At 38.1% G+C, this 26428-nt stretch overlaps 1 protein-coding gene across 6 annotated transcripts; it reads left to right on the top strand.

Moving 5' to 3' along the window:
• The first annotated feature begins 1307 nt into the window (after positions 1-1307).
• Positions 1308-25344, top strand: CRBN (cereblon). 6 transcript variants are annotated; one of them, XM_045990558.1, is made up of 13 exons: positions 1348-1403; positions 2429-2517; positions 2615-2791; positions 5617-5726; positions 6348-6550; positions 7431-7580; positions 11409-11568; positions 19554-19616; positions 20454-20538; positions 21305-21420; positions 22069-22133; positions 22795-22926; positions 24119-25344. In XM_045990558.1, the coding sequence occupies exons 4-13, from the start codon at positions 5643-5645 to the stop codon at positions 24297-24299; spliced, it is 1239 nt and encodes a 412-aa protein (XP_045846514.1). In that variant the 5' UTR covers positions 1348-1403; positions 2429-2517; positions 2615-2791; positions 5617-5642; the 3' UTR covers positions 24300-25344. The 6 variants fall into 6 exon arrangements, with proteins under 6 accessions (XP_045846509.1, XP_045846510.1, XP_045846514.1 ...); XM_045990555.1 differs by having other exon boundaries at positions 5614-5726; XM_045990559.1 differs by having other exon boundaries at positions 1372-1403; positions 2666-2791; positions 5614-5726.
• Positions 25345-26428: the final 1084 nt, after the last annotated feature.

Below are 26428 nucleotides of genomic sequence, written 5' to 3'. Positions count from 1 at the left end.
TGGTACAGCATCAAACATGTTTATCTGTACACTTGCTTTCATCCTTTCCCCTGGTTCACCCTCTCTGATGCCCATTCCCTCCACATTCTATCCTGCATTTTCTTTTCTGTCATTCTGGCATACACTCATCCTTCAATTGACTAGAGTGATCATCTTACCACTAAATATCACAATGATGTATTCTATGTAATTGTCATTAACCCAAATGTAAAAGGTGATACTGTCATAAATATTGCCTACATTTTTAACCAGAACAAATCTGGGGCAGTACTGGGTCTATTCTCATTCTGCAATTAGGTAAACAGAGGCCTGAGGCCATAAATGACTCTACCAAGGCCACACAGTGATTGCGGGATAGAAGGCAGGATGACACCCAGTGGATTCCTGAATTTCACTCATTAGGAGGTTTTAGCTTTAAACTTTTTCAGTGAGGCACATTTTCTGAACTTCTGTTTAAATCTCAGATGTATTTTTGTTTTCTCCAGAGCAATGCTGCTGGTTCTTTTTAACCCCTCCCCTTCTTACTATGTTGAGATATATTATTTAATTTCAAGATTTCTCAGCTCTCCTCTGCAGCAGAAGAAATGGTGATGACGACACTAGAAAAATTTTTGTTCATTCTCCAAAACCAAAATCTTACCAGTCACAGCGCCACTACTATAACAGAATTATGTTCGTTGTTGCATACCTTACTTCTTCTTTCGCCATATAATAACTTATTTTTACTTAACTGAAGTCATAATGACTCAGCCATTTTATATTCAGACAGTCTTACTTACCAGTCAATCATAAGTCTTTTTCTATTCTGTGTAATCATTTCAAGCATTTGCTTCTGATTAATACATATCAATTTTGGAACACATATGGAAACTACTGAAATTTGTTGAAAAGAGTATCAGCTATAAGCTGACTGCGCTCGGAATAACTGATGCATTTTCCCAGTCTTCATACCTATACTTTGTATTTTGGGAATCAGAGTTAATGCCCTATAAGCAGGTTTCTATTTGGTTCCACGCCCCCTTCATTAAACGCAAGGTGGAGACAAGGACCCAAGCCTCAGTTCCCCCACAGGTGAAATGTCACGCCAGGGGCGGGAACCTAGCAAAGGCTCCGCAAAGACCGCAGTGGGCAGGAAGTCACGAGTGGCAGGGACAGCTTTCTGAGCCCGCTGCGCGTCCGCCTTTGGGCGGGCTGCACGGTTTCCCGCCGCGCTGTGGCCCTGGGGGCCGCCAGAGGGCGCTGTGGCCCCGGTGCGCGGCTGCGGCGGCGCGGTGCGGACTCTCCCCAGGCTGCTCGGGCACCGCCCTGTCCCAGCCTCCTCTGCGGGTAAACAGACATGGCCGGCGAGAGAGACCCGCAGGACGCTGCGCACAACATGGGCAACCACCTGCCGCTCCTCCCTGGTAACCTCCCGGGGCTGGTCCCCGGCGGCGGGACGGGGCGAGGCTCGAGCCTTGAGCGGCGCGGAAGGGCTAGGGAGACGGGCGGGGGGGCACCGAGGCCTGCCGGGGCGCTCCGGAAAGGCGGTCGCACGTCAGGCCTCTGGCCGGAGACCGGTCCCGGCGCATCTCTCTCACGCCGGGTCGCCCCAGGCTATGGGCGAGGGTTTTGGGATTGGGGAGGGGCCTGCTCCCAAGGACAGAGACCCTCCCCTCTCTGTCCATTGTGTGTCCAGAACTTGGCTCCAAGAAAGCGGCTTAAAACTGAGGGGGAAACGGGGGTGGGGGGATATGGGGGACCCGGGCAGGTTAACAACCGTTACTTTTCTGGACTTCTTCCGTTTAATAAGAGTGACAGCTAACAAGTATGAAGCACTTACCATTTCAGGGGCCCTACAGTAAGCGCTTTGCATACATCTCTCTGTTTAATCCTCCCCGCATAACTTTTCTGATCCCGATTTGGTAGGTGAGAAATGAATTAGTGGATTAGTTCAGTGACTTGCCCAAGGTGACACAGTTGCAGAGCCGGAACTGCAGTTCTAGTCCTTCAGTCAGCATAGCCTTGGTCGCTTAACCACTTCACTGCCAAGGCAGTATTGGTATGTTTTTCTCAAGGCCTGTAGCTCAAGCAGGTAGTAGAATATGCTTGATAGAGACTTAGGAGTGTCATCTTATATTCAGTTTTCTTTTTCCATTATATTTCACGAAAACTTAGACCTTGGCTTTATATTAGACGCCTGGGCAGAAAAACAGCGTATGAATTCATTACAAATTTGTCATGGAAAGCAATAGAAGAGTGATGCTTTTTAAGAGGTTACTAGACAGACTGGGTCTGTTACGGGAGTTCCTTCACCTCATGCTGGTTAGATGTTGTGGAGTTGAAAATAGGTATGATACACAGTCTGGTAGTTGAGGAGGTTTATAATCTCAATGAGGCAAAAGGTAGTTGATTTAGGACCTGATAAATTAATGCTGGTATTCTTCTTAAGAGAGATTGAGGTAAAGCATTGTGAAATGGATCTGAAGACATCCAAAAGCATACACTTAGGATGGGGTTGTGGAAGAGAAGGTCTATGAGGTAGGTTGAGTCAAATTTGTTGGGGGGCGCTTGAGTCTTTTGCCAGCGGGTTGAGGCTTTTTTCCGTGGGTTGCCAAAAAACAATTGTGGGTTACAGGGAGTTGCCCAAGGAAAGCTTTTCTTGAAGGATTATTTTGTCCCCTGGGAGTTGTGTGACTTGAAGGAGAAGACTGAATGCATGCCCACCATATAGAAGGGTCCTTTTATGTAAAAATAAACCAGAGTCAGAGTCGGTGGTTGTTCCTGAAGCCAACCTAACTGAATTGACATGAAGGTAAGTGTGTCAGCCTTTGACTGAAGAGCTGAGCTGTTTATTTCAGAGACATCAGCCCCACTCTGAATCTGCCAGATCCAGTGTTTCAGGAGGTTACTGATGTTCTGTTGGCATTCATGTGGTGCTCCTGCATGAGATGAGTCATCAGGCTTCACCCTGATAGTTCCAAACACAGTGTGTGTTTTGTTGAAAAGAATCAGGAGTGAGGGGGTGTCTGGGTGGCTCAGTTGGTTAAGCAGCTGACTCTTGATTTCTGCTTGGGTCATGATCTCGGGGTCCTGGGATCTAGCCCCTGCATCAGCTGCGCACTCAGAGGGGAGTCTGCTTGAAGATTCTCTCCCTCTCCCCCCTCCACGCTCCCATGCGCACATTCTCTCTCTCAAATTAATAAATAAATCTTTAAAAAAGGAAAAAAAGAATCAGGAGTGAGAAGGCCCACAGAGGTTGTAGATATGATAAAGCTTTTCTAAATCATATGAGTTTTGTTTGTAAAGAAACATTGGATCACCCATAAGTCCATGTAGTATGAGTTGTTTATCCTCTGTAAACGCTAAGGAAATAGTTTAATATTTAAGATGCATAGAATCCATCTTGGCCAAAGGAAACATTAAGAAATAAACAACCGAGTACAGGGAAGTGGGTTTTGGCCATATTTATGACAAAGGTGACTGTATATAAGGAAATTGATTGAGATTCTTTTTTTTTTTTTTAACTTTTGGGGGAAATTCTCTGTTTTTAGCAAAAATATGTGTAAAGTGTTAGACAACTACCAACCATTTAAATGTAAGTTGAAATAACTATTACTCTTTTTGACCAATCCCTGTATCTAGGAATTCCTGAGAATTAAGAGAAAGTCCAAGGCAATTACTACATTGAAAAACTTTTTTTTTCTTGTCAGGAACCTAGCTGGAAGTAACTTGATTTAAATAGTGACATACACAAAAGAAAATGACAGTTTTGTAATGACATTTTACCTGTTTAGAAGTGTATTTGGGGCATTTAAAAGTATAGGAAATATGAGGTAAAAAATGAGATTCAGTTTTTCTAGGCCAGGATTTCTTAACCTCAACACGTTAGATTGGGGGGGGGGGGGTGGCTGGAAAATTCTTTGTTGTGAGGAACTGTCCTGCCCGATGCAATCCTTATAAGATATTTAGCAGCATCTCTGGCCTCTGCCCACTAGATGCCAGTAGGGCTCTCCTAGTTGTGACAAATATATTTCCAGACATTTCCAAATATCCCTTGAGGGGCAAAATCGCCCCTGGTTGAGAACTGCTGATCTAGGGTAGGAATTTTACCCACAGCTGGCGTTAACAGGACGGACTCCCAATTAGTAGAATAGCACCTATTTTTCTAACTTTCTATTACTAATAACATCAAGGTTTTAAAGTAGATCGGCTTAGTTTTCATAATTTAAAAATTATGTGTGGGGAGAGTTTTCTAAAATAATTACTTTAAAATATGTTTTAAGTTCCATGTGATCTTTATTTTTAATTTAAAATTCCAAAACAAAATTGGAATGAAAATGATTACAGACAATTCATTTTTTAATAGTACAGTGACAGCCAAGGAAGTGATGTCCCTGCTATGAGAATATTTTTGCTGGGTAGTAATGTTAACTTTTTCTATTTTAATTAAAGGGCTTTCCTTCCTTCCTTCCTTCCTTTTCTCCCTCCCTCCTTCATTCCTATCTTCTGTAAAAACTCTTAAAATTAAGAGTTTGAAAGAAGCTTAGAGATTCTCTTGTTCCTGCCTGTCATTTTTCTCAGTGGAAACTAAGGCATAATCAGGTGAAATGAGTTGTCTAAGTAAGGCGTCTAAGTTAGTTACTACTGGCAAGAGGGAAGAAACAAATCTCCCACACTGAAGAATTTAAATATTTATGTAGATACTTCCTTTTCAAGGAGAAGGGAGCATAGTCCCTCACCTCTTAAGTGTGAGTTGTGCTGTGTAATTGGCTTCCAGAGATTACAATGTGGAAAGGAGGAAAAGAGTAACTTTACAGTAGAGAAACCTGACAAAGAATACCTCAGGCGGGTGATTATGGTCAGCATCCACAGTGATAAGTCATATTAATAGTTGCACCCTTGATACGATGTGAGGAACACAGCCCTTAACCCCTTGTGGTCTTCTCTCCAAGGTACATAAAAAGTCAGTGTAATCATGAGAAATATATCAAATTCTAATTGAGGGACATGCTACAAAATGCCTAATTAGTACTCCTCACAAATGTGAAGGCCATTAACAATAAGGAAAGTTTGAGAAATCAGCCCCAAGGAGGCTAAGGAGACATGACAAGTAAATGTCATGTGCCAACCTGGATGGGATCCTGAAACAGAAAAAGGATAGTGGGTGAAAATAAGAAAATTCTAATAAAATGTGGCGATTAGTTAGTAGTAATGTACCCACACTGATAGCTTAGACAAGTGTACCATACTAATAGAAGATGTTAGCTTATAGGGTAAGTGGAGGGGAGAGCTACAGGAAAAGGAAATCTCTGTACTGTCTTTGCAATCTGTTTGCAATCTTTTTTTTTTTTTTTTTGGTTGGTCTTTGCAATCTTTATGTAAATCTTGAACTATTCCAACAAGAAAAAAAAAACCAAAAAACAAAAACGTGGTTGGTGACAGAGGCCGGCATAGACCCTAGGCTCCGGCTGCCTCTTCACAAGATGTGGAGATCACCACATGCGAGGGGTGTTTAGAAGAAGCCCTCTCATGGGCTCAGAATCCTCATGAAGGAATTATGCATTTGGAGGGAAACATTGCTTTGACATTTTCTTGCATCCATTTTTTGTTTCTCATACTCTTCTACTTTTACAGCAGAGAGTGAGGAAGAAGATGAAATTGAAATGGAAGTCGAAGATCAGGATAGCAAAGAAGCCAAAAAACCGAACGTCATAAATTTTGACACCAGTCTGCCGACATCACATACAGTATGTACTGTAACAAATCTTATACAGTAGATGCATACATATGACAGTAGATGGAGGTTCCTTACAACAAGTGACTGAGGTTAGCCTTATTGGATATTACTTCATAGTAAGAATTGTGGATGAGGACATGGGCATTTGCCAGTAACTACACATGCTTAACTCTAAACACATGCTAATTTTCAAGCGATTTGATACTATGTCCTGGACAATTCTTTGAAGAATTGTCTTCCTCCGTATGTTTCTGCTAGTGATGAAGCTACTAAAGTACTCCTTACTCTCTGCACTACTTGGTGCTAGGGTGTTAGTTAACATTTTAACATTTTATAGTTGTCATGTGTGATATTTGGACATAGAGATGTTTTTTATCTTAGTCAAAGAAAAATATTTTGAACTAAAAAATGCTCTTGAATTTGTGAGACATTCCTCAAAAGATAATAGAACTTCCACTCGTAAGAATCAGAATTAGATTCTCATGTGGGAGGCTGATGCACTGACTTTGTTATTTAAATAAATACTTGTGTCTGTTTATATTTCTTTTAATCTGATTTGCTCTTTAGTCTGTTGAGTTTGTACTTTTATTACATGTCTAAAATGACAGCATATCTGTGTTTTCTTAAATAGTATCTGGGCGCTGATATGGAAGAATTTCATGGCAGGACTTTGCACGATGACGACAGCTGTCAGGTTATTCCAGTTCTGCCACAGGTGATGATGATCCTGATCCCTGGGCAGACCTTACCTCTTCAGCTTTTTCGTCCTCAGGAAGTCAGTATGGTGCGGAATTTAATTCAGAAAGACAGAACCTTTGCAGTTCTTGCATACAGGTAAAATATTAGAATGAATTTGCTTAACACATTCTCTCATGTACAGCCACAGCAGAGGTCACTGTTAAAGCCAAACCTGACTATTATTTTGCATGCACAGGAGACTAGATAAGGATGTGAGGTGAGAAATTTTGATGAAAAGATTGAAAGTGCAAGTTGGAATATTTTTACTGTTCTTATTACCATTTAGATCAGACATTTACTGTAACACACAATTAAACTTTCTGATATTTGAAATTTAATCATTTCTGTCTAATGAAAATTTCTGGAATCTTATTTTCAAGCACTATCATTTAAAGAGAAAGAGGGCTTGACATTTTAATGTAAAGGATTACTTTTACAAAGGAGTAACTTGTTCTTTTCTCTGTCTCTCAGAATTCGTAAGTTGTCCCGTTATAGACTGTGGCAAACTGATATTTCAGGTATTCTGTGGCAACTGAAGGAAATCAGTGGTAGAGGCAGGAAATGAATGCAGGGATTTCCCACCCAACTACAGTGCTGCTAATATTAAGCAGCAGAAATGATGGTCTACTGAAGTAAAAGAATGTCTCATTTGGAAAATGAGAGTTTAAACCCCTATCAGTCTTAGATCATTTTCAATGACTAGAGACCTATTATTTTCCTAAAGAGCTCTATTTGTAATTCCTTTTTTGTTTGTTTGTTTTTTGCTCTCATTGTAATACTGAAGCCTCCTATGTCTGCATTCCTCATGTGATTTCAAAATAAAATAATAATAGCTTTGCAGTAAGGGCTGAATGCTGTAACTTTTTTATCATGTGTATTGCTTTTGCCACTTTGCACATTTAAATTTTTTTGCCAGCTTTGCATATTTAAAAATTAAATGTTCAAAATTATTTCCTTTTGAAATTTATCTTGGAAGTAATATACAGGAGAGGGAAGCACAGTTTGGAACAACAGCAGAGATATATGCCTATCGAGAAGAACAGGATTTCGGAATTGAGATAGTGAAAGTGAAAGCAATTGGAAGACAAAGGTTCAAAGTCCTTGAGCTAAGAACACAGTCAGATGGGTAAGAAATACCATGGATCTTAAAGCTGTGTGTACATCATTAAATGAAGTGGTTTTCTTATTTTTTTTTTCTATTGTACTGATCCTTCACATTTTGCAACTTTGAATTAGTTGTTCTCTTTCCTTTGAAGGTATAGCCTGGTGGTTTCCATTTTGGCTATACATCAGAACCACTTAGGAAGTGTTAAAACTATAGAAGCTTGGGTTTCATTCTCATCTCCCATCCCTAAAGAGTGGTTTAACCTTGGGTGAGGCTTTTTTTCATGATTTCCAGGTGATTCTCATGACCCTCCAGGTTTGAGAAGAGTCATATAAACCCAAACTGCATTGTCTTTGGGGATAGGGCCTCTTTGGGATTGAAGGCCTCTCTTCAGAGTGGGGAGGCCACAAGCTTCTGAGCACTCTGTGTGCACACCGGGACAGCTGTGGTGTTTGCAGTATTCCTGTGATATTTGAAAACCACACTGGTTGCACCTGCCAGCTGTTCCATCTGAACTGTAGAAGCCATTTGCAGTTAGCACCCATCTCTGGTGTGAATTTTACATCACCCACGAATGTATTAACATATAATAAGTGGTCAGTAAATGTTTGTTGTCTCTGTACCTTACAAAGTTTGGAAATTCTCTGAGTATGGTGCTTTAACAGTTATTGAGGCATGGTTCTCATGGTTCAGGCTTTTAAAGTATCACTAACCTCATCAAAAAAAAAAAAAAAAATCCAGTTCACCTTTCTTTATCCTTTTAAAAACAAAGCAAAACAAAATAAGCATTTGTCCAGATAATCGATGTTACCTCTTGAGGGAGTGGTTCTCAACTCTGGCACATAAGAATCACCTGTGATGTGTTACAAGGATACAGATTCTTGGGGTTCACCCAGTCCTAGTGAATCGGTCTCTTTATAGAAGCTGAAGATGTTACCTGACCTCTGTGTTGAACAGATGATATCTGCTGAACACGTGCAACTTCAGAAGTGTTGTCTTGTTCACATGATGGATATTTACAAACATCACTGAATTATGGGAGTATAATGGACAAGTCAAGCCACCCTTTGGGGCTAGAGAAAGCATAGAAAAATGAGGGATGAGATGCCAGAGCCCTCAGTGGTACCCTCAGAACATTCCCAGTGCAGACTCTTGTGTTGTTAATACACTGTACTATCATTATAGGATTGTATATCAGTCTCCATCAATAGATGAGCTGCCTGAGGACAATGACTAACACTCCTGTATGTTCTACACTTAGAACCATAAATGCTATGTGAATGAATGAAACAGTGTGCTCCTGGGGGCTCTGCATTGTGATAATTAGCAAGCTGTTTTGTTACTGCAGATTTTACTAACAGTTCCATATTTAAAGTACTTCTTATCCTCCTACTTATAAAATTGTTATTATTTGTGGATACTATATTATAGGAACCATAAAAGAAAAATGACTTGGGAGAAAAGTATGTTTGTGAGGCTTTCTTCACTTTTGATTGTAGAAAAACTCTTTTCAACACAAGATGGCAGTAGACCATTAACTCTGAAAACAGGTCAAAGATTATGTTTGACTCTAATGAAGATAAACATGAAACTGATAGGGTTAGACAAGATTTGGCATGGGAACATTCTCTTTATTATTCCATAGACCCACTGCTAAGAACTCTCACAGAAGTGAGTCTTTCTTACTATAAAAGGCTTCCCTAGAATGGGGTTTCTCTCATTGCTTTGCCCCTCTGGCTTGTAACTCCCTTTAGTAGAAATGGTGAGATGGAGATAATATAGGGCTTTTTCCTCTTTTTCCAAATAAGACAACTAAGTACTAGAGAGATGAAGCGATTTGCCCAAATTCATGCAGCTAGTAAGCAACAGTTAGTTGATTCTAAGTCCCCAAACTTATGCTCTTCTTACTCTACTTGAACTCCTCCATAGCACCTTGAAACTCAAGCCAGTTTCCTTTTCTCCAGTCAAGTAGTGCTAGATAATAGTCACATCTCTTTTATGTAAATGACCCTTCATTTAAAAACTATATAGCACTGCCTTCTGACCTCTTCTGAGTTAGGAGTCTTTATTTCTTCAGCATTTTCTGAACACATGGAAGTTTTGTTTGTTTGTATTTGAAAAGTTAATGAAAAAGTAGAAGTGTGTCATTGAATCACCATAGAACCCTTCAAAAATTCCTGAGGATTCCTTAGTATGTGGAGAGAAGGAGATTAATACCCTATTGGGAATTACAGGACAAGTTCTCCTACAGGTCATATCCAAAACCAATAATCAATAATTATCTGAATTATTAGAACTGTCTGAACCTAATTTGAAAGCAGTTTTTATTGCTCAGCTTTATTCATTAAAGCCATTTTATTTAAGTCATATTTCATTGGTTTTTTAATATTACTTACATAAATTATGTAACTATAATCACAAAACAACTGCTGTAAACAGATTGGAAAGAAAGAAAAGTAGGTTTGTTTAAAACAGAACCCACCAGGTGGGAGAACTAGCACGTGTGTGCAGCAGGCCCTGGGCATGTCTAGCAAAAGCAGTGGAGAGCGTTTCTCAGTCCTGCAAGGCAGTTGGGGCAGCTGGTACTGCAGACTAATCAGTAAAAGGATCAGAAAGCCGATCTTTCAGTAACATTGATATTTTTATCAAGATACAATAAAATCGTACATGATAGTTGAGTTAAACATCATTCATAATTTAGTTGCTGATGACCTTCAAGAAGACTCCGATTTCTAAACGTTTCTGTAGAATGGCACACGCTTTTGTTTTTAAAAGTAAGATTATTTGTGTTCATGTGACAGCTGAAGAAAGAGATTTTGAGCTTGCAGGAGGGAAATAAAATTAGTGGAATGAGTCTAACCAAGTTAGCCATTTTCATTTAATAAATAAGTAGAAGTATCAAAATTTCACTCCTAACTTTTTGTGGGTCAAGGCAGTGAATAATATGAAAAACCACTTGAGAATTTCTAAACATAATTAATAATAAAGCAGAAACTGTAATACATTGAATTTTGTCAGTCTGATAGTGATTTGTTCCAGCATTTGAATGTACTAATACATTCTGCATTTCAAGAGCTGTACTCTAGGAGAAATGCCTCAGAAGAAAATAGCTCATAGGTACAGTATTCCTGTTGGCATTTGTTCATGATGAGATGTTTGTGGGTATGATATTCTCAAGTAGCAGTCTGGAAATGGTGACTTCACTCTCATGGGAGTTTAAGTAATTTTTAGGTAAGAAAAGATAATACGCATATTTTGATTCTTTGCATTTTCAGGTTAAATGTTTGAGGAGGAGAAAAAGAACGCACGTATCAATACAGGGTACATGTAATTCTGTAGTCTTATTTTAACTATCCATATAAGTGGGTTCTTGATTTTCTGTTCCTTTCTCTACCTATTCTTCCAGTTAGGTTAGACTCAGGAGAAGGGACAGGTGTAAAAGCCAGGCAGCAGATGGGAATCTGGGAGGGGGTGTAGGGTATTTAAGAATGTATAAGAAACTAATTTAGAAGTATCAAGCAGTAGTAGATGGTTGTAATTTGATTTTTTAAATTTTCTTTCATCAGTAGACTCTATATTTATCTGAAATATACAAATCTCCCTTTACATTTCACAGTGAGATTGAAAATCTATGCTTTAGGTTATCTTTGATTTTTAACATTGTTATAATTTCTGGAATAAAGTATTTTCTGAAAATTCTTGCATCTTAACATCAGTATCCTATGGATATGTTTAAAAAAGAAAACTGAAAATCTTAGTATTTAAAATTACCCATAATGTTTAGAAACTTAATAGTTTGAGTTAGTTTATTTTAAAAATGAACACCATGCTTGGTTCTCTTTATTTTAGAATCCAGCAAGCTAAAGTGCAAATTCTTCCTGAATGTGTGTTGCCTTCAACCATGTCTGCAGTTCAGTTAGAATCCCTCAATAAATGCCAGATATTTCCTTCAAAACCTGTCTCATGGGAAGACCAGTATTCATGTAAATGGTGGCAGAAATACCAGAAGGTGAGAAACTGACTTTTTATGCATCTTCAAAAAATGAAGACAGGTTGCTTTTTTCCTGTATTTAAGAAAGGAACACAACTCTCATTATTCATTACCCAGACACCTTCTGTGGTAATAATCTAGCTGCATTTGATCAAAGCTAGAGCTTCTGAAAATTTCATGGGCAGCCATTTATGTAAAAGCAGTTTGCAAAAATAGTAGAATGTCACAGTTCTGTAAGGTGTTCTTGGTGCTATGCCTTTCAGTTGTATATTAATTAATAGTTTGTGATTTTTTAGTTCTGGAGAAATCTCTTACTAAATCTCTTACCATCAGATCAGATGTTTGGCTCTTGAATCACAAACACATTACCTTAAAGAAGAGTTTCAAGTAGCACATAGTAGTCATGTATTTAAGTTCTTCTGGACTTCTGAAAAACTTTTTAGCTATCTGTTTATACATTGTGGTCGACACCACAAAAGTTGGCTTGAGACTGTGTGCCCTGTTAAAGCATTGGTTGTTTCGGCATTATTCTTACACATACCCTTTTGGCTAGATCACTCTAGAAAATAATTGATGAAGCCTGTTTCTACTCATTTTTGAGATGTATCAGTTTTGAGTATACAATTCCTGCCTAAAGAAAATGACTATCCATTTTTAAATTTAGGAAGTATAGGTTCTTTGAGGTTTATCTTTTTAAAATATGGAGACAGTTTCTATTTTAACCTGAAAAATTGTGCACTAATCACCTCTATTCTTTTTCAAGTCATGCAGGTTTTAATTGTGAGTAAATTACCATAGGATCCTGATTGAATATCAGTATAGACAATTGAAAAAGGAGTATTCTACACTAGTCCGTGTACCACCACTTTTAATGTTCTTGAGGTCGAGTTCGTCTAGTTTTCAGAGAGGGCCTTGTGAGGATGGCTTCTTGGCAGGCAGCAGGCTCATAACCAGGTGTCTGTGGGCTTCTTGATCTTGTTATTCTGTTTCTCGGTTGGGCAATCAGAGACATGGTTTTGTGTGTTTTAACAAGTGTTTCTAGAAAGAATCTAATAAATGTTTAGAGTGCTTAAGGATTCCCATGCCACCTTAACACTAATATTTTTGAAGATTTAAGAAATACTGCCTTAAGTTTGCAGGCAACTTTTGTATAGTTAGGCAATCCTTCTTTTTTCAAACCTGATATAGACATACTTTCACCCCTGTTTTAGTTTAATGGTAGAACAGTGGAAGATTCTGTCACCATGGTTATTTTAAATATCACTTGAAATAAGTATGTCAGAGTCAGCTCTGAGGTACATGGGCTCCAAGGGAGTAGCTTTGGAATTTATTAAGTTGTTTAATGCCTAATAGTGTGTTCAGCACCGGGTGCTAGTGTGATGTTATGTGGCAAGGAAACTGTGTCAAGATGCTGCCTATTTATCATATTTAGATAGTTGCATGTTTCAACCATGGACTTGTTTTTTAGGGGATATCAAGTGTTTTGATTTGTATCATTCTTCTGCACTAAGATTGGTTGTTAAAAATTAACCATGAAAAAAATCCTAATTTTTCTTTGTTAAAGTGGTAAGGGTAGGGTGTGACGGTCATTCATTCCTGGCTTAAGTGCTCCATGCTGGCTGTGTGTCCTTGTCTGTGGGATCTTGCCGTCTTAACCCTGAACATGATGAGTTAAACAAATAAGACTTTATTCTGATCTTTGTGTGAATTACTGATTGACTTCCTGTCCTGTGGCTACAGCACCTTAGCTTGTTCGCAGTAAATTCTGAATTAGGCCTTTGCAACAGGGCTGCCACTGGCTTACCACAGGCAAGGAGAACCAGACCTGAAAAGACCAAGGAAGCATGTTGGTTTGGAACCAGGTCCGTTTTTCCCCTCTTGTCTTACTTGTATAATAATAATAATAATAATAATAATAATAATAATAATTCTAGCCCCTCAAACATTAGCACTCGGTTACTTTCATGTTCAGAGTTGCCAAGGACTAAACAGAAGGTGCTAAGGAAGAAGAGAGGCATAAAAGGTTTTAGGTTTAGGAAATACAATTCCTCCATCCTGTGTGTATTGCAGATTGTTAAATGTGTTCCCTTGCTTAAAATTTGAGTAAAGTCTGTTAGGTTCTGAAATTTGGATCTAGATCACTAGGCAAGAAAAATTGCTTCATTTATTTTGGACTACAGATGGCCTAAAAAACTGTTCTCCGCCCTGAGCCACTCACAAAGTGAAGGGAAAGGGGATGATAGGTGTCCTTGGCAGTCCACGTGTGCTGGTCCTGTCTCTGGTTTGGCTTACCGCACCGTTAGCCGGGTGCTACATACCACAGGACTAGATCGCATAACACCGCTTGTCTTTAGATGGATCTAAGGCTCAATTCACTCCTCTCTTCATAGAGTTTATTCGCATCTGCCCCATACTACCCACCAGCATCTTAAGCAGTGCATCCGTTTGTCTTCCATGTCTGAGAAGTAGGTAGTCAGAATTGGAAGATGCTCATGTGATTCTAAGCCAGCCCAAGCTTACCAAACTGCCCCAGCTTTTTAGCAGAAATGATATTTCGAGGGTCTCAGAGTGTGGCCTTCCTGAAGTATATTCAGTGAACCTTGAAACTGCACACACTTCTCTTCACATTTGCCATTGAGAACTGCACATCCCAAATGACAAAAAATTAAGCTTCCACAAGTATTCCTGTGTCATCTTCCACTCCAGCAGGGCAGCATCAGAGAATGTCCCTAATCCCTAAGGAGTTCAGCCAGGATACTCAGGGAACACTCTTCCAGAGCTCATTTCCATCTGGAAATGTTGCTTGTTCTATGATTCGATCTTTGAAACTAATGTTTACTTATTTCCTATCTCAGTGCCATTCACCCCTCCCTGGGTTTCTTGTAGTGGGGTTCTCAGTGAGGAAGCTTTTCTTTAGCCTACTCGGGAACATGATGTACACGTTTTTAAGTACACTCCCTCCTTACCCAGACTCTCTCTTCATTCCTTTATTACAGCCCTACTGTGTTCATCAGTAAAGAGTTGACTATGAAATGTAAAAAACTGAAATGCAGAAACAAATTAAGAAAGTGTTTGATGCTCATCTTTCTAGTCTTGCTAAATTTATAAGCCATGCTCATACGGAACAGGGAAGAACTGAACATCGACTGATTCCCAAGGGCAAAGCCCTCCAATGCAGGCTCACACGTTGGTTTCCAAGTCTGCCATACTTTCTCTGTGAAGACAGAGATATTCTCAGTTTGTTCTTTCTTATAGGAGATTTTCTGTATTGGCTTTTGGAACACAGCTTCCTTGTTACTGCCAGAGCTGCAGTGTTCTCTGGTGTGGCCGCACTAGCCTGTGTCTAACCAGTTCCCAAAGATGACCGTGTACTGACCCTTCATACACATAAATACCTATGATAAATTTTGAGACGTGGGATTATTGGAGGATAGGGAAGCTGCATTTGTAATTTGGATGGATATTTTCAGACTGCCTTAGTAAAGAGGTTGTTCCTAAGTGTACCCTGGTATCAGCTTCACAGTGTAGTGTTCAACGTAATTTTTGATGATCTGATAAGTAAAATACAGAATCTTGTTTGAGATTTAATATGAATTTCTTTGGATATGAATGAGGTATAACATTTTATGTTGAATGGCAATTTGTATTTTCTCTACTAGGAAGCATCTGTTCATTTTATTTGTCCTTTGTAGATTTTTAGGAGTTCTTCATGTGTCGGGAAACTTACCTTTGTCTGTACTTAATGGGTTCCAAACATTTTCCCTGGTTTGTGACTTGTCTTTAGCATATTTTAGAAAGGTTGTTGTTTTTTTTTTTTTGTCCTTAGGTAGTTGAATTTACCTTTGTTAATGCTTCTGCATTCTAAATTATATCTAGAAATTACTTCCCCAGAGGAATCTTGTAAAAAAAAAAAAATACTAAAAATGTCATCTTTTACTTTTGATTGTTGATTTCATTGATCTTAATGAAATCAAAACTTTTAAGCTTTTATCCATGTATGGTTTATCCTGGTATGAATTCAGTTCTATTTTTTTTCCTGATGGCTCCCTATTGTGCTGTTAGCATTTTCTGAAAAACTCATAATTTCCTTCACTGCTATGACTGGATGTCATGTAGACCAAATTCATGATTCTTCATTTTCTTCTGCTTTGTTGTCAGTCTCCATAATAGTGTTACAGTCGTTGACAATTTATAATTTTTGTAAATATAAATATAACTGGTAACCCCCTTGCTAGTTTTCTCTTTTTTCAAGGTGTTTGTGGCTACTGTTGCTTTGCCTTTTCATAGGAACTTAAGAATCTGTTTTTGTCTTGTCCCAGAATAATAATAGGGGCAGTAAAACAGTAACAGCCTTTGCCTATTTTTATAATAAAGAAGAAAAAAGTCTTGAAATCTTAGGCTCTGCGTGGTTAGGGACTTCCGCGGACAGATTTGTGATTTCCCAGGCATACATCTTATCCTTGTAGTTGTGTATCTGCCTTGAGGAGTTTGGAACTCTCAGAGTAGGAAAGAGCATATCTTTCCATTCCCGTTTTTTCATTCAAGTAGGGATTTGGTAAATGAAGGAAGGAAACAAAAACTAGTAGCTTTTGAATTACTTGAATACATTACTTTCATTATTTACATTGCTGATCGTGATGGGATTTAATACAATAAATGACCACCTTTGGTCACTGTGTATATCAGTGATGATGATTTACTATTCATGTTTAGCATTTTACATTACTCTTCCAGTTTCACTGTACTTCAAAGAACCATTTAAGTGGAGTTTCACATTTTTTAAAATATTCCACATTATTGGAAGACAAAGGTGGAGCTATAGTTATTAAGTTTAAAATGGAAGAATGTGATGAATTTCCTTCAGGTAACAGATATTTCATTTTAAGGGGCTTTCTGCCTTTTTTCAGTAGTAAATCCTGTTCCCAGAGTGACTACATCTTCTCTAGAGAGTCAATCAGTGGTCATTTTTAAGCACCTAACTTTTGGGGCTGGTACTACAATTTTTTTGAGGTATAGCCCTTTTAAGAAGTAAGTCATGGCGTTGATATATGTGAAGAATGCCGATAAATTGCTAGAACTTACCATCACTATTATCCAGATACAAGACAGGAGCCTCTGCTTACTGTGTCAGAAGTCTAAATTGGACTTGAAATTGGAGATACAGAAATGCCCTAATTTGGGGCATTATTTGCTGTGTATAAGCTAGCTGGTCTTTTTTGGTATACTTCAGTTTGTATAGTTGACTTTATAAAACACATCACAAATATGAAGGATAAATGTATTTAATTGATCTATGATTAGAACTTTAGAGTCTGTCATGATAATCCTGATAAAGAATTTTAATGGCCTTCTCATTGTAAAAAGGTACAGAACTGAGACACCTGTGTTGCAGGCTGATCACATTCGCCAAGCACGCATGGGCAGTAGGGCATGTGGTTACCATCCTGACCCGCTGCTCTGCTCTCAGTAGACTAGCGGGCCATGCTCTCTGGTCACCTTATGTTCTCATGGGAAGGAATGTTTATAGATGAATAAATTGGTTTGGCTTCTATCTTGACATGAGTGCCAAATAAAATTATATGCTTTTGTATTACAAAATGATCATTCTCCCATCATTCTAAGTGTAGCTTAATAACTGAACAGGGAGTGTGTAGTGTGTGTCAGTCAGCCACACTGAAGCTCTGTTGGATTTTTGTCGTTTTATAATTCTGAGTATACCACCAGAAAGTAAGCTTCTCTGCACTAAGTATATGCTCCACAGGATAAGAATTTTAGTCTTTGTTTTAATCCCTGGTTTACCCCAAATGTGTAAAGATAATTAATGCCTGACACATGCTGGGTGCTCAAAAGTTTTTGAATATTTGAATAATGGTTAGTCAGACTCCCTGGATGCAGTCTAGCAGTCCCCATTTATGATCTGTGACCTTGGGCAAGTTTTACCATCCTTCTGTGCCTCTGCTTCCCTGTCTTTAGAACGTGGATGAGAATGCTGCCAAACTAGAGAATTTTTGTAAGACACATACGGACATAGACGCCTTTGTTATTCCTGAATAGTCAGGGTTGCCTGATAGGCTGCTTTAGTGTGTTTTATTTTGTTTGTTTATTCTGTAGTATTTATTTGTACTGTGACCAAAATCCTTAGTCTTAACTTTTTTTGTCTTAAACATAAAGAACTGACTGAAGAGTAACTTACGTGTCTTATGTTCTGGCTCCTCTGGCTTAAATTACTTTTCAAACATGTACTTGGAGGCCATCCCAGACCTATCTTTTGGTAGCTTCAAATACAAGAAGGATTATATTGAACCAAAAATTCATCTCATTAAAGAATCCATTGGTTCATGAGCCTTGAAAAACAGTCTATCTTCATCCATGTAAGTAGTTCCTGAAATATTTAAAAGTAATTATCATGTCCCCTTGAGAGGCAGCTCCAAACTGAACATCTGTAGAGCAAACTCTCGGCCTCCTCCTAGCATCCTGGTCCCTGACAATTGAGGTTCCCATTTCTGTCACAGAAGGGGAACAGTGTTGTCTCATCTTAGATTCTGGACTTCTTCAAGCACAGGATTGCAGCGAGAGTAGGATATGAGCTCTGCAGCACAAGGGTTAGTTCGTAACTATCAGCTAAGTCCCAAGTCTTTCCTACATGAATCGTGTCCCTTCCCCGTTTCACATTCATTTGGTCTTGCGAGTACAAGCATAGGACCTCCCTTTCATTTTGTTAAGTCTTAAGAGCTTGCTTTGCTTGGGACGGTCTGTATTGAGCCACCTTCCTTCTTTCCCACCCACTTTTCATGTGTCATACCCAATGTCAGTTAACAGTTTCCAAAAGTATGAATATCTGGATCTCTGTAGGTTTTGTTTTGTTGAAAAAGATGTAATCATTCTTTACTCTCCTTGGGTTTGATAGGCCTTGCTTGATCAGGTGCAGTACATCCTCTCCTATATACATACACGACAATGCACTACTGCAGTATGTTCTCCCAGTCATATTTTTGTGTCCTATAAAACACCTTGTTTTCCAGACTTTCTTGGTAGGTTTTACACATTTATTTTTCCAAATGAACTTTAACTTATGCTTCTTAATTCCAGTCATGTTGGTATTACATTGAATATAAACTTTGAGGACTACATCTTAATGATTATTGAGCCTTCTCATCAAATGTAGAAATTCTACTGAAATTTAAGTATAATTCACATTTTTCTATGGATTCAGGCACACTCTCATTTGGATTCCAAAATACAGCAATTGGAAGACATACCCAGTGCTTTTCCCCTTTCTCTGAATCCTGTTAAATGGAGACTTAACCATGCTGAGTCTCAATTGTATGATCATTGTTTTCTTTGAATTGCCTAATTTCTTATGTTTGCCTCTTGGTTATTCAGTTGAAAGCCATCGAAAGTTTTACACAAAGAGCATTTGGATGATATTTTCACTGTGCATACTGAACAACAAATAATAGTATAAAGGCAGGTAATGTGGTTAACAGAAGTATGTTTAGTCACTCTTCAAGTTCATCTTAATTTTACTAAGTTTGCTTGGCACTGAAATTTCATGAACTTTGCCAGTAAGATTGACAATTCTAGGGCACCTGGGTGGCTCAGTGGGTTAAGCCTCTGCCTTCAGCTCAGATCATGATCTCAGAGTCCTGGGATCGAGTCCCGCATCCAGCGCTCTGCTCGGCAGGGATCTTGCTTCCCCCTCTCTCTCTCTGCCTACTTATGATCTCTCTCCCTCTCTGTCAAATAAATAATTAAAAAAAAAAGAATGACGATTCTAGTTACAATGTAAATTGAAAGATACATGAAAAACATGCAAGATATAAGAAAACATGATTGTCAAATTTAATAGAAAACCATCAGATACAGGGTTATCTACAAAATGTTCCATATTTTTGAAAGTAAAAATTTTTTTCCAGGGCCAAAATTAATTTTCAGGTATTTTTTCTTTCCACTATAAGAATCTTTATAGAGTTTCTTAAGTAACTTTTTTTTTCTGTTTTCAGAGAAAGTTTCATTGTGCAAATTTGACTTCATGGCCTCGCTGGCTATATTCCTTATATGATGCTGTAAGTATTACCTTGTACTTTTTTCTGGGGTAAGCCTTGTCATAATTAAGGGTCTTTCATACTCAGTAGTATCTTATTTTCAGAACTAATCCCATCCTTTACATTTAGGTAGAGCATGAAGGAATCAGATACTACTGAATTCACTTTGCCTTTAGTCTATAGAATTTTTCATTTTCCTAGTTTCTAGTGGCTTATAAATTTAGGACAGCATGAGACATTTTTGGGGTCTATTAGGGATTTGAAATGTGAGCATAGGTAGATTTAGAAAATTAAAGAATCCCGTAATATTATTTTGGTTTTTTTCCTATACGAAAATATGAACTTCTCTCCTGATCCCCAGTTAGTCCTCTACATCCTCAGGTGTTTTGCTTCTCAAATTGTAATACTTAGGCATCACCGTGCCTTTCAAAACTTAAACTGGAATTGTTCAAAGAATCAGGGTTTTAGACACAAAAGACTGTGTTTGAAGCTCTTCTATCATTTCCTCTGTGGTTGGGGCAAATTACTTACCTAAATAATTGGATTTTAAAAATGGGAATAATGATAGTTACTATACTTGGCACATAGTAGGACATTCAACAAATGTTAGTCATTTTCCCTAGTGAAGACGGTGGAGGAGAGGGGCCTGGAAAGCCAACTTAGTGCTGGGCCCATGAACTGGGGCTTTGGTCATCGGAGCTTAAGAAAACAAACACTTTTAAACAGGGATTCAGATTTTAGTACAGTGAGGACTTCAGTTGCTACTAATACATTAGTTTTATTTTATGAGTTGAAAATCTGGCACTAAGTTCTAAAAAGTCTGTGAATCTTATTATGGCTGCTTTTATTTTAAACAAGGAAACTTTAATGGATAGAATCAAGAAACAGCTGCGTGAATGGGATGAAAATCTAAAAGATGATTCTCTTCCTTCAAATCCAATAGGTATGCAAAGTCTACTTCCTTCCTATGGCCTTTGATGTTTTAGTAAATCATTTTTCTGTTTAATATTTTTATTTGTTCTGAAAAGCATATACATTTGTTTTGGAGTAGTTAACTGTAACAGAGTTCTTCAATTTTATGAGCAGTCTGATCTTAAGCAGTTTTCCTGTTAAGTTCAAATTGCAGACAAGATCAGGCATGGTCAGGGTGTTATGGCCATAGACCAAATTGCAGTAAATGGGGCACGTTCAAAAACTTGAGTGTCAGGACTCTCCATGTTCTTTAAGATGACTTTCAAAAGGACCCTAGTTCTAAGACTTATTTATCTCACGTACATAGAATCTCTCTGGTTGTTAGGTCCAGTTACTGTAGCCATTTTTCTAGTCTTGTAGCAGACTGACTCTTAAATCATGGGTTTGATTTTCATGTTTAAAAGATCAAAACAAAAAAAGTGTTAATAAAAGAAACCCAAACTCCGGGGCGCAGCTCTTTGGAGCTTGCCACTCTCACTGCAATAAACTTTCCCACCTATATTGCTCAAAATAAATAAAAGACATTTCTAAAACCAATTATGGGAAAATAAATTAATTTTGGAACTTCCTAAGAATATATACTCAATAGCTAGTGTATTTTAGTATTGTTTATAATTATGTCCAATACATTCTTTGGGAACTCTGTAGAGAGGGTTTATTTCAAAAAGACACTATTATATGGTTCATATCTGCTTCAAAAATTTAAAAAAACTTAAAAAACCACCATGTCCTTTAAGATTTTTCTTACAGAGTAGCTGCTTGTCTTCCTATTGATGATGTATTAAGGATTCAGCTCCTTAAAATTGGTAGTGCCATCCAACGACTTCGCTGTGAACTAGATATTATGAATAAAGTGAGTAAAGTTACCATGTTCATGACACCCATATTTTAGGCTTGATTATCTATGGGACTCAGTCTTGTAGTCATGCAATTAGAAAACTAGTTGTTCGCTAGTTTTACATGATTTATTTTTTTCAAGATTTTATTTATTTGAGAGAGAGAGTGCCCTAGAGAAAGACAGCAAGCATCAATGAGGGGAGAGGGGGAAACAGACTCCCCTCTGAGCAAGGAACCCAACGTGAGACTCTGTCCCAGGACCCTGAGATCATGACCTGAGCCGAAGGCTGACACTTAACCAAATGAACTACCCAGCCACCCCGCTAGTTTTACATGATTTAAAGGATAATTGAGATATTTCACTGGGGATCATACAGACACTTAGACTGTTCTTACATCACTCAAACACGTCCCTTTCTGCACAAAGCATTTGTGCTTATATGTATCTATTACTTTTTGTCCTACAAAGTCAGTAGTTTTATAAGTGAGTATGTGTCAGATCTCAGAGGTTTTCTCAGTCCTACTTTAAAACTCTGTTTTTGAATGGTTGGAAGGAAAGCATGGTATTTAGAGGGAGCAATACTTTAGTTTCTTGATGGGCTGTGTAATTACGTAATTAAACAAGTGTGAATTTCCCCCATTAATTTTCTCTTAATTTTTTTAGTGCACATCTCTTTGCTGTAAACAATGTCAAGAAACAGAAATAACAACCAAAAATGAAATATTCAGGTGAGAAATGTTCAGTATACTTCTGAATACATTTTCCCAACTGCTCTAACAGAGTTATACTCAAGGCTGTATTTCCATTATCCGTATATCTCCCTTATTAAAAACAGTCATTCAGCAAACGCTCTATGGGAGTTTAAGAAACCCTTCCTGACTGGGTGCTCAGCAGCAGTGGTGATGTAAGATATGATTCACGAGTAGTGAGCATGGAAAAGTCAAACAAGGGGGCAATTCTTTTTTTCCCCATTCCTGCTAGATAATTTATTTTCCTAGTGATTAAGGACCTAAGATGAACACCTCAGGTAGGATCTTCTAGGCACACATAGGGCCCTTCTGAACATGTACTGATCCTGTGTGACATAAATATGTAAGAATTACTTTAGTACAAAATGATAATTATAAATGAGGACAGTAAGGAAACCGTTGCCTACAAAGTAATCAGTTACCCAAGGATGCCTAATAGGACCTTTTCACTGTACTTCCACTCTCAGAGACTCCTTCAGATGAGCTCCGTTTTACAAACATGTAGACTGAATGAAACTGGGCTGACTCCCAACCTCCTGTTCACATACTAAAGGTCTGATGTATAGGAGGTATCCTATAACCTCGTTAGACTTTCTCCTTCCCATTTTGACTTATCTTCTATGCTGATTTTCTCTTGTAGTTTATCGTTGTGTGGACCAATGGCAGCTTATGTGAATCCTCATGGATATGTGCATGAGACACTGACCGTGTATAAGGCTTGCAACTTGAACCTCATAGGCCGGCCTTCTACAGAGCACAGCTGGTTTCCTGGGTAATGTGGTGGTTACTTTTGTGGGGGCCGGGGCGGGGGTTGCCTTAACTGGACAGAGTCCTAAGCAGAGTTGTTAGAATTGTAATCAAAAATAGACAATGAGATGAATACTATTTAAATGCTCTTCATTTTATGAATAGCTAGTAACAGCTTCTTTGGCATACTCTCACTAAATATAAAGTTAGAAGGTTGCCAACTGCAGTTATCCTTAAATTTACTATGCATTTAATCCAGACTTTTCATTTTTCCTTTTAGCTCATTCTGAAAACCAGCTGGCTTATAACCCAGTAAAACTATCTAAACCACATTCTGTAGTATGTCAAACCAGAGAGTATTTCCCAAGCAGTGACAAACAAAACAGCTGGAAAAGCCATTGAATTCTGGTTTTCTTCATTTTTTTTTTTCTTTAGCACAGTGCTCTTCAAAGTAGGAGCCTGGGACCAGCAGCACCACCTGGGAACTACTTAGGGTTCTTGAAGAGAGTAAGGCTGAGGGAATTCTGGGTCATTCTTTGATTTTGAAAGAGGCAAGCAAAGATTTTTGGGGGGCACCTGAGTAGCACAATTGGTTAAGTGTCTTTTAGTTTCTGCTCAGGTCGTGATCTCAGGATAGTTGAGATCAAGCCCCACGTTTGCTTAAAACACCGTCCCCCAGGCTTTCTCTAAATTTAAAATAATTGCCATTTTGGACATAAGACCGTATCACTTGGATTGTCCAATCTTATTTATAAGGATTAAAACTAGAATTAACTTTTAATAAACATGTGGGAATATACCTAGGGAATGGTTTCAGTTACATGATTTGGTTTATTTTGCTAGTTATAATTTGAGTTTCTGGATGAATTTTCTGACAAAATCATACTTACTTCAGTGAAGTAGTTCTTAGATTTTTAGATGAGAAATTCATGTATCTCTCCCTCCCACCACCTATTTTAACTCACGAGAATGTATTTCTGGAGGTGGATGGTGTACAAAACCACCAAGGAAAGGTACCTGCAAGTTAACCCATATCAACAAGATTCAGTTTTTTGTCCAATGCCAAGAGAGAAAAAAATAAACACAGCTTAAGAGCACAATCAGGTTTGTTTCAGGAAACAATACAGAATTTAGCTCTTAGTAACAACTTTATACAATGATAGGCTTGCGGTAAAGAAATGTGTTTCCTTAACTGATACCTTTCTTTAATTTTGTAGATATGCTTGGACTATCGCCCAGTGTAGGATCTGTGCAAGCCATATTGGATGGAAATTTACGGCCACCAAAAAAGACATGTCACCTCAAAAATTTTGGGGTTTGACTCGATCTGCTCTGCTGCCCACTATCCCAGACACTGAAGATGAGATAAGCCCCGACAAAGTAATACTTTGCTTATAAACAAATGCAGTAAAGATAAAGTTAATATTTATTAAGTTGCTCTTGTAAAATCAGATCTGCTTTGGAAATTACTGCATTTGATGCATACCCAAGTAAAAAGCAACATTACATGGAAGGTTGCAATTTAGTCATAAGGTATTTGAAGTTTTAAATTAAAATATACTATTGAAAGGATGAAAACGGTCTAGAAAACTTGGTTTTTAGGATTACCTACCTTACCTTAGTTCCTTGGTATCACTATAGTCTGGCCTGCTAGGACATGAAGACGTCTCTGAAAGGGAGGAGATGGGTTTCCAGCACAAACTACTTGTAATTCCTCTAACCCGAGGTTAGCCACTTGCTTATGGTACATGGAACCAACAGCAAGTTCTTATCTGTGCTCTGACACAAGTTCCCAAAGCTAGGGTGCCAAATACAAGGTCCTTTAATTTTCTTGAGTTTCTCTCGTACTGATTTGTAAATTTTGAAAATATTAAAGAGTTAAAATATGCAGTTTGAGCCCCAAAATAGTGTTCATTTCCTTACGCATTTGTTAGTGAGAAACACCTTATTCGCTCAGCGTTTGTCTGAACAACCTGGTTATTCTGTTCCAAATTCCAATTTGAACCTAAATTAATACGGAAGAGATATTTATTAAAACATACCTCCCTTCTATCTGGCTAAAAAGTAACTATTTTGTAAGCACCTCCGTTCCATGTAAATTGAAAATCTGTAAGTAAAATTAAAGAGCAAACAATATTACACATCTTTGTTTAAATAATGTAAAATATTTACTCACAAGCTGATAATTTAAGCATTAAGATGAAGTTTTAGATAGACTGATTAGCCACCTACCTCTTTGCTTCTATGTTCAAATGTTGATTGGATCCTTTCACATTTGTGTAAATATGTCAACTTCACTGCTTTACATAATTGGGGAAAGTTCAACGAATGGGGAGAAATGTATGAGGCCAAAAACAGACTGTTAAATATCTTACTTTATTAATATTTTCTTTTTCCAAATGTGCAATGGTTATGACTGCCTAAACTAAAATGCTCAACGGAAGATCTCATGTTGTGTATTTATGTACAGGAGGTAAGTGAAAAGCATCTCAATACTGTCCGTTCTGTAGGACATCCCCAAGCTGTAGGGGCTTTGTAGTACTGGGTTTATAGGACTGGACCAGTTGTTCAGACAGCCTTACACTGTGCCAGCAGCACAGTCACAGAGGGCACACTGCTTTCACTTTTGCCACCTGCAGGGTGTAGTCTCACAGTGTTCTATTTTGTTTACTGACACTGGCCAATAAAATTTTCAGATATGTAAAAGAAACGCGCTTAACACTGTTTTAAACTGGTTTTATAAGTAACAAAACAAGACCTCTGAAATAACCTATCTCTCTACATACTTCTGTTTAGAAATACAGATTCTCTGATTTTAGTAAGACTTAAATTACTGACTTGTCCCCACAAGGGACAGAGATGCTAGGACTGGCTACACAAAAAGTAAAATCAGTAATAAAATGTCAGAATGTAACAGCTGAAACAATACTTGCCACTGTACACCCCTTTACCTACTGAAAGCATCTGGGGTTCAAGCCTTTAAAAAGCATACATACAAGTCTGGTCATGGATGTTTTAATGTAGGCCATATCTTTTTGTGAAAAAAAAAAAAAAAAAAAAAAAATGAGGGTACAGGAGTACTGTTGCCGTATATAAACCTGATGTATACTATCAAATACCACATAAACACATTTATCTTCCAATTCCAAAGGGAATGTTTATTAAAATAAAAGGCTCAAGTATAACTGTCAAGCCAGTCTTTCTCAGGCCTAGTACACATAAAGAAATCATTGTAACAAAGGACGATATGGACTACGTACTGCCAGAACAAGTTTTGGGTGTAGGAATGCCAGCCACCAGGGACATACCTGGTCTTTATAATTTTATACAGGATATTTTGTCAGCCACTTTCAACAATTTTATTTTGAAATTCAAGTAAGAATTGACACTTAAAGACAATGGTAAAATAATGTGTTATTTCAACTGCAAACACTTTTTTTTTTTTTTTTAAGATTTATTTATTTATTTGACAGAGAGAGAGATCACAAGTAGGCAGAGAGGCAGGCAGAGAGAGAGGAGGAAGCAGT

Source organism: Meles meles, chromosome 20 (genome assembly GCF_922984935.1).
Source record: "Meles meles chromosome 20, mMelMel3.1 paternal haplotype, whole genome shotgun sequence".
NCBI classification, from domain to species: domain Eukaryota; kingdom Metazoa; phylum Chordata; class Mammalia; order Carnivora; family Mustelidae; genus Meles; species Meles meles.
Note: the sequence above shows the minus strand (reverse complement) of the source record. Positions and strands in the feature narration are given on the sequence as shown.

Excerpts from the sequence above, each read along its gene's own strand:
- CRBN (XM_045990553.1), top strand. The coding sequence starts at position 1,337 with ATGGCCGGCGAGAGAGACCCGCAGGACGCTGCGCACAACATGGGCAAC. Across the intron at positions 20,539-21,304 it reads TCTTCCTTCAAATCCAATAG|ATTTTTCTTACAGAGTAGCT; the intron begins GTATGCAAAGTC and ends ATGTCCTTTAAG. Across the intron at positions 22,134-22,794 it reads ACCAAAAATGAAATATTCAG|TTTATCGTTGTGTGGACCAA; the intron begins GTGAGAAATGTT and ends TTTCTCTTGTAG.